The sequence below is a fragment of the Sinocyclocheilus rhinocerous genome, unplaced genomic scaffold, assembly GCF_001515625.1.
Source record: "Sinocyclocheilus rhinocerous isolate Xijiao unplaced genomic scaffold, SAMN03320098_v1.1 scaffold4820, whole genome shotgun sequence".
In the NCBI taxonomy this organism is placed as follows: Eukaryota; Metazoa; Chordata; class Actinopteri; order Cypriniformes; family Cyprinidae; genus Sinocyclocheilus; species Sinocyclocheilus rhinocerous.
In genome coordinates this window covers 221,170-230,221 of record NW_015639763.1, presented here as the reverse complement: position 1 = coordinate 230,221, position 9,052 = coordinate 221,170, and the positions used below count along the sequence as shown (strand labels likewise).

Genomic DNA, 9,052 nt, shown 5'->3' with positions numbered 1-9,052 from the left:
TAGTCACGTTTAACAGATACATGAAAAGAAATGTAAATATTGGTCACAAACAGATCACTTTTAATGATTTTCAATTCACGGGTATAAACATGTTTTATAAATGCAACGGAATACACAATGGTGCTTTATTCATCTATGCCACTTTGCAAGCTTAAGTTAGTGTGGATTTACTCTGATGGACTTGATTGTAATTAGTAAGGTGAGATCCTTTGGATCCACTGAGGAAGCATTGTTGGAGACTGCTATTGTTAAAAAATTTAAAAAAACTTCATTTACACAAACATTGCCAGTAGATGGAGACAAGATGTATTGTTGCAGTGTGGCCCTACAGGGCACTGTCACTTAAAATGCAAAGTGCTTTCCTTCTGCAGTCCTGTTCAGAGAAGGGCAAACTGCAGAAATGATCAAAACTGCATGCAATATTTGATGCTGCAGTACACTGTCTCTGTGGTAATATCCTAATCTGCAAGATGTATGTTAAAGATCGCTTGATCTGGAAAGCATCTGTACAAATGTCTGACAGACATCTTTAAGATGTCCGTTTTAAATACATTCTAACCCTGATAGCAAGCAACCATTGAATCAATGTTAAAAATTGTTGATTTGTCAATATTAATTGCATTGAATCAACATCACTTTTGCACCCACAATTAATGTTGAAAAAATGTTGACATTTCAACAAACCACCTGTGATCAGCGTCTGCTTTAGTTGGGATCTTGACTCTTTGTACTTTAATGTTAGGTTTTTATTGTCACTTGTAACAATGTGCTAAAATATATTTGTTGAGGCAATGAAAACTAAGATCCACTGGGATCAGGTGATGGTGATCATGAATGTAATCATTGCGAGGTTATTTAAATAACTGCTCACAAGTGTGTTGTGTTTTTTATGTGTGATGCTACAGTGTGAGATTAAAGCAGTGGTACAGCTATCATACTTCTATGAATTAACAGAACATACAAAAAAAAAACTCATTAAATTGCTGAATCAATTAGACATCAAGAATCAGCGTATGAAACTCAACAATGGTGACAATCAACAAAAGAAAATTTTATGCTGAAATGCATGGGTATCAACATATACAACACTCATTCATGACTATATTATTTCTCAACTTTATTACAGCTTGACACCCATCACAAAAAGTAATCTACTCCAACTTAACCTTAAAACATCTCTTTCTTTATTAATGCATGCGTTTATATTGAAACAGTATTGTAAGCACTGAAAGAGAATTAACGTAATGAAGAGTCAAGAGCCCAACTAAAGCAAACACTGATCACAATAATGGTGGTTTGTTGAAATTTAAACATTTTTTCAACATTAATTGCGGGTGCAAAAACTCAACAATGGTGACAATCAACAAAATAAGATTTTATGCTGAAATGCATGCTGGGTATCAACATAGTACAAAACTCATTCATGACTCCCAGCATGCATTGCAGTTGATCTGTTTATCTGAATTAGTTTGATGATTGTCACCATTGTTGATGTTTGTATGATGAGTGTTGATGTCTAAATCTTTCTGTATATTTTGCCACAGTATCTTTGCATTTGTGAAACAGAACATTTACATCAATAATGAAAGATCAACTTCAACACTTTTTAGACGTCAAATAGATGTCTCCGTGATGAACATAACGGCCACCTAATGTTGAACGTTATTCATGTTAATGCCCCTTTAAACGTTTTGCTGTAAGTTTCCTCTCTGGCAGACGTTTCAATATGCTATCAGAATAGTAAGGCCAACACAGAAGGTAGCAAATTGCATTTTATGTTAAAATACTTTAATCCTATAAGACTAAAACTCAGTCAAGCTGGTTTAATTAAGTCTTCCTGCAGTCAACAAAGACCTCTATGTCAATGTCCTCCAGAGTCAGTAGTCTGATTCTGACATTTTCAACAGGACCCCTTTAACTTACTCCTTTTGTATGGCTGAATTTCACCAAGCTGCTTCATTATATAAACCTTGAATGTCCTTTCAGAGACACAAATGACTTTCAACACGCAGTGTGATGTTTTTTATAGGATGTTTGATACAGTAGCCTATATGGCTCAAAAGACACTCAAGCTTCTGTTTAAGTTAATCATGTCAGGTTAATGTTTTGTTTTATTTTCATGTGGGACAGATATACAGAAATGTTGATGGACACAAGACAATATTCAAGTTACTTTACAATACTACTGTAAGCAAACACAAAGGGACCCAGATAGCACACGTATGTAAGGTGTCTGTTCAAGATTATTGATCTGGAAAGCATCTGCTTTGTACAAACATCTGACAGATGTCTTTAAGATGTCAGTTTTACATATACATTCTAAATCATAAACATCTTAAAGACATCTAATAAATGACTATTTGACATCTGATGATAGGAAACATCCTATAGACGTATTGCAGATGAGCAAACATAAAAAAAAATATGCCTTGCACATGTAAATGCAGACGTCAAATAGATGTCTCCGTGATGTATGTGTGCTATCAGGTGAAGGCACTGGCAGTGCTATTCTAACAAGCCCTCTACACTCCGTAATCAAATAAATCTGGTTGTACTTTCAATTATATGTATTTTAACCTTGAAATGTATCTATACAACCTTTGTCCTGTCTGGTTAGGCATTAAACATCTCTCCAAAACTAAATGAGGTATAAGGTCACAACAACACAACTAGTCACCAAACAATACAATCTCATCTCTTTCATCATAAAGATTGTTGTAGTAAAATCATAAACTCTGTGACCCTATGAGTTAATAAGTCAATGTACAAAAGTATATACGTTTAAAGTGTGGCCCATGTGCACAGTCATGCCATACCTAGGCCAAATGTGACAGCTATAAGCCATGTTTGTGCTACAAGGTCTCTTCATGACACGTCAACTACACAGGCCTTCATTAAAACAGATTTGTTTGATGTTGATGCAATATAAACTGTGCATTGTTCTCAATGGTTTTCCTTTTCCTGTTTGTTCACCCATAACAAAATCATGTTACAATATTACATTCTTTAGAACAGCAATTACCTTGAAAAAGGAGACTAGTTTAAAGCTCTTGAACAGGGGTGCGTTTCCCAAAAGCAACTATGGTCACAAGTTCAAAACATTTCTAATAATGTGAAAATCAGATATTCTGTATTTCCTAAACCATTTATTCTCAACCAGGAGGCCAAAACATGATTTAAAATAAGACAAAACAACTAAAAATCTATATATTTCTTAGTATAACTCACCACCTCAGCAACTGTTTCATTTTTTTAGAACTAATTTTTTTAGAGGGCTTGAAAAAATATATGTGAGGTAGTCTGATTTTAAAAGTGTGATTTCTAGACCTAGAAATGTCATGTTAATTAATAAAAATCTTACTCCATGTATAAATGAATACACATCTGTATAGTTTTTAAAGCTTTTAAAACGCAGAAATTGCGAGGAAAAAATATTGTTTAAGAATCATTATTCTTAATAATTATCAGTAAATCATGAACAGCTTTAAAAGTCATGGGACCTTTCAATATTATTGAGAATGTGGACAACGAGGGGCCTTGGACTCAAAAAGGTTAAGAACCACTGTCGTGTGCAGGCGAGATATAAAGGAGTCTTGGAGCTATGGCTCAACCACTAATACTCCCAAGTTGTTGTTGAATATGATCCTTCCATCCACCTCTTTGCTGCAGTCAGGATGTCTCAGTAAGTCCAGCACTCCTTTCTTCAGGTCTTCAGGAGCATTCTTACTGAACTCTATGACCTCGGTAAGGAAATCCAGCAGCAGTTCTCCCACCTGGTCTCCCTCAGTGAAGCACTCTGTGATGTCCATCTGGGACAGAAGCTCATAGTTCTGGTAGGGGATGCTCTCAGTATCTAGGAAGGTCTTTATATCTCCTGTAGTAACACACTGGCTGATCTCAGTATTACAGAGTTGTTCTCTAAAGGTTGTCCATAATTTCCCCCATCCACTCTCACCTACAGTAAGTAGAAGCAGAACTGAGGTCATTTTTACATTAAACAGAACAGAAACATTTTTTTTCTTCAAATGTTGAACCCACTGTACTGCCCTACAAATGTGAAACGCTTAATGAAAATTTGAAAAAAAACAAACAATCTTTTTTTTGACCGATTTTACACTCCATTTCTCTGAGCCTGAGCATAGTTGAGCTAAACCTGTTAGACAAGGTCCACTTAAGCAAAAGGTGTAGTTACTTAAAAGGTACATAATTTAGGTTATGCACTTTGGCGAAGATTTGAACTTGAACAGCATTTACTGTACCTGACACCAGAATGATTAAGAGTTTCCCATCTTTGTGTAGAAGACTCCGAAAAAATGAGACAGTGGCCTCTGGATCTTTGACGTAGTACAGCATCTGTTAAACAGACTGATATTAATATTCTGCAAACACAACAAAAATTTTTTGATATTATACAGACCTCAGTAATATCACTTTAATTGACTAATATCAATTTAAGTTGATGAAATGAATGAAAATGTCACATGAAATTAAAACGAATCTTTATTAAAATTAATCTTTTCTCTAAATGCGTGTTATTCTGAACTTATTGTGAACGATTCATCCACGCATATGTTTAATTTTTTGTGGCCTAGTAATTCTAAATTAAAATGGCATAACTCAATCTCCGTAAAACAGTAGGCTTCTCTCTGTTGATGTATGCCAGACTTGTCCAATCATTTAGTCTACTTAGGACCCATCCCTTTCTTACAATCGGCTGCATTTAGATCTTCCCCTCCATCCAATCAACAACCAATTAACAGAATCATGAATTTCTTTTTTGATAATCCAATTCACCCGAAAGTAGGTCAGAAAAATGGAAGTAAAGATCTGTCGCTACTTCCTTTATGTCACAACTTTAAAACAATAATTTGTTGGTAGCTCAAAACCTGTATCATGTGAATGAAGTCCATCTTTTTCCCAGGGTTTTTCTCTTGAAGACTGCAAGTGTGGGTATTTGGTCAAGGCTTTTCTTACAATCGGCTGCATTTAGATCTGCCTCCATCCAATCAACAACCAATTAACAGAATCATGAATTTCTTTTTTGATAATCCAATTCACCCGAAAGTAGGTCAGAAAAATGGAAGTAAAGATCTGTCGCTACTTCCTTTATGTCACAACTTTAAAACAATGATTTGTTGGTAGCTCAAAACCTGTATCATGTGAATGAAGTCCATCTTTTCCCCAGGGTTTTTCTCTTGCCAATGTTTTTCAAATTCAGATGCCGTCATCTTTTTCCATGTAAAGTTTATATAATCAAGATCTGGAGTTGTTGACACTCGAACTAAACAGATAGAGAACAGCATAAAAAGCCATTCATTGGTAGAATTAGTAAAAGCATATATGGTTGGCTTATATGAGCATCAATAAATTGACTGGTACCTTTATATTTGTGCAGCATGTCATTGCTTGGTTCCACCACTTCATTGTCGACTTTGGCATGTGGATGTTTCAGGTGTAGCTGAGCTAGCATCTCTAGATCAATCTCACCTGGAAATTAGATGAATATGGAGAAGTGAGAACTCTGTTAGGTATTAAAATCTGATATACTGTATGAAATGATGATATAAACTGAATCTTAATAATTCAGTCTCTATGAAAAGTATACCTGCTCCACTCCCTACTCCCATTACATTGAAAACGGATCTCCCCCCTCCAATGCTGCAGAGAGAGAACATAATAAAGGCAAGATAATATTTTAATATCTTGTCATTGTTAAATCTGCTGGCACACTCTGTATTACAAATCTAGGACAGGCTAAATGAATAAAATATGACATTCATCAAGAACGATAAAGCACCTTGCCAGTATGTCTGGTAGCGTATTATGAATGAAGTCCTGCATGCACTGGTGCTCTGATGAACGCTCCAGAAAAAGCTCAAAAGATTTGAGGTATCTTGGATAATCTTCCACAAGTGATCTGAATGGAGCTGCCATGGTTTTCACCTGCTGAAACTGGTGCTTTAGAATAATAAAATGAGTTATGAATTCACCCAAAATGAAACAAAGAAATAAATAAGATATTTTGAGAAATGTCTCAGTGTTTTTTATTTATTTATTATTATTATTATTTTCTTAGTCCATGTAATGGAAGTCAATGGTCACCAAAACTGTTTGGTTACCAACATCAAAATATAATCTTTTATTTCCCACAGAATAAATAAAGTCATACAGGTTTAGAATGACATGAGGGTGAGTAAATGATGACAGTTTTTTTTTTTTCTTTTTCTTTTTGGTGATCTGTCTCTTTAAGATGGTACATACAAGTAGGACGTGTTCCTTTGCTGGAAGAACATTTCCTATTAACCAATCACCAAATTGATTTTAGGGGCGGATTTTGAAGAACAGTTTAATTAAACAATCACTGTCTTTGGATTTTAGGAGTTGGGTTAGGGCCGTGGACACAATCTGTTTGCTATTTGCGGTCACAGCAACAGGTGTAATTTAACACAGTCTGAAATGATTAAACAAAAGAAGACATACAAACTAATAAAAAACAAGAAGAAATTCATGGTTATTCAATCTAAATTATTATGCTTATAATATAATTTGCAAGGAAACATTCATATTCTCAACTCGATGACACGAATAAAAAAAGCTATTCAGTAAAACGTATTGCATTTATGAATGACGACTTATATTCACTAGTTAAGTGTCAAACAGTCATCTCAGCAGTATGACTTTCTGTGTTACATTCAGATGATAAGATCACATTCATCAACAGTTTCAATGAGAGCCTGACACACCGATTCGCTCCTATTTGTAGAATGGTATCATTATTTCTAACTCTGGGTGACTGACTCTGGGTGTGCGCCGCCGCCTCTATACATCAGCGCTCTAATAATTACACGGAGAAAGCAGAAGTGTGCCGCAGCTTACCTTCACTTCTCTCCGCTTTCACACTGCCAGTGAGACGCTGGGCCGCCGCACATCCACGCAGAGATGAGCCCCGCCCACATCCTTAAAGACGCAGTGCTACAGAAGACAAGGCAAGGCAAGGCAAGAATCAACCAGGAGGACCATTTAGAATAGATGCTCCTAGAATGTCTACTTACAGGAGACGTCCTCAAACATAACAAAATATATTTAGTGAAAAATCATGGCTCTCCACTACTTAAAATTATTTTTTTTTAATCAGGCGGTTCACCAGCACAAATATTTATTTTATTAGTAGTCTAAACACATTTACAAATATATTTTTTTCATACATTTATTAATTTAGACTGTATCACGTGCCACTAAGTCATCAACGTGTCACTAGACAGGAACAGACAATAACTCAAATAAGACAACGTGCTCAGCTCATTGCTGCCCTCATGTGTTCATTTTACTTCACACCTCACACTCATGTGAGTGAAATTACAGCACACTATGATTTCCCTAAAACATAACACAAAACACTCAACTTACGTTCAATTCATGTTAAACCCTAGGCCACATAATGACAAGCAGGCCAGTATTAAATAACCCATGCCTGAGAACAAGTAAGGCTTTGAGATAATATTAAATAACATGACAAATAGCCTATAGCTTATATACAATGCAAATACTTTTTTTGCTTGTTTGCTTGTGTATTCATTCATTCATTCATTTTATCCTTGTTAATGAACTTGTCTGGCAACAGTTCAGACAAACATTGACATTAAAGACAACTGAGCACCAATCTGTCATAAAAGATTGAGAATAGGCATGTATTCATTAAAATTCATCTTACAGAAACATAATAGTGTAATAAACTAAATGTCCCACAAAGCGTCCTTTGTGAATAATAATATGTATATATATATATTTTTTTATAGTTACATCAGATCAATTTAAAGTTTAAATCAGCACTGATTGAAACGTGAGACACTAGTCTGGGCCTCATCAGTTTGATCCAAATATAAAAGAAAAAGAGAACAAGACACAAACTCCGTGATCATTCTTTAATCTGTCTTTTACCCTTTTCTGTATTACAAGAAACAGTTAAAGCAATTTTCCCATTTCTTTTCTCAGTCAGTTTGATCATGTCAAACTTTGTTAAACAGATTTGGCTCCTGGTGAATAGAAATTCATGATTAAAATTAGACAACCCACAAAGATTCATGGGAAATCTTCTGCAGAATTATTAAGGCTTAATGGAAAAATTAAGCCTGACAGAATCACACCACCCAGACACGTGTCCCCTAGGTGGCACTGACAAGTCTGGTTAAATTCATCTCATCCTTGAGCAGAAATGACAGGCTTTACTAATAAAAACTGATTAAACAAAATATTTAAACGATCCAACATCCTGAAGTGGAAGGATCTGATGGATTGCACATTATTAAAGGCATTCAGTGCTGTGACCATGGCCAGACAACAGAACATTTAACACAATTCAATTTACTCCAGATACTCTTACTTCACTGTCTTACATATCCATTCACACAATAACAGGACTGTTTGTGTTATAATATCCGCTTTGTTTCTGTTTCTATTTTCCACCTTTCATCTAAGTTTCCATCTTGCTCCATCTGCTGGTTTATGAAGGGTATTAAAAATGGAATATGGACTGAGTCCAGCCTCTATAAATGAGCATGAATATTGTTTCATAAGGACAGTCTTATTAAAGGAGTAGTTCACCCAAATATGAAAATTAGCTGAAAATGTACTCTCCCTCAGGTCATCCAAGATGTAGATGAGTTTGTTCGTTCATCCTCACCAACGGATCCTCTGCAGTGAATGGGTGCCGTCAGAATGAGAGTCCAAACAGCTGATAAAAACATCACAATAATCCACAAGCAATCCACATGACTCCAGTCCATCAATTAACATAGTTTGTAATAAATCCATCAAGTCATTTTTTTTTTTTTTTACTTTAAACCGTTGCTTTCAAATAAAATCTGTGGCCTCTTATTCTGACGGCACCCATTCACTGCAGAGGATCCATTGTTGAGCAAGGGATGTAATGCTTAATTTCTCCTAATCTGTTCCAGTGAAAAAACAAACTTATAGTGAGGAAATTTTCAGCGAATTTTCATTTTCACATGATCTATTATTCCTTTAAATGTGCTCCTTGTTAATGAATTAGGTA

General features: G+C 35.3%; 1 protein-coding gene across 1 annotated transcript; it reads right to left on the bottom strand.

Moving 5' to 3' along the window:
- Nucleotides 1-3,279: 3,279 nt before the first annotated feature.
- On the bottom strand, nt 3,280-7,265 carry LOC107751616 (histamine N-methyltransferase). The gene is made up of 8 exons (XM_016567355.1): nt 7,206-7,265; nt 6,877-6,972; nt 5,798-5,958; nt 5,606-5,658; nt 5,380-5,487; nt 5,151-5,281; nt 4,260-4,353; nt 3,280-3,955 (listed from the first exon to the last, which is right to left on the bottom strand). The coding sequence occupies exons 3-8, from the start codon at nt 5,932-5,934 to the stop codon at nt 3,600-3,602; spliced, it is 879 nt and encodes a 292-aa protein (XP_016422841.1). The 5' UTR covers nt 5,935-5,958; nt 6,877-6,972; nt 7,206-7,265; the 3' UTR covers nt 3,280-3,599.
- Nucleotides 7,266-9,052: the final 1,787 nt, after the last annotated feature.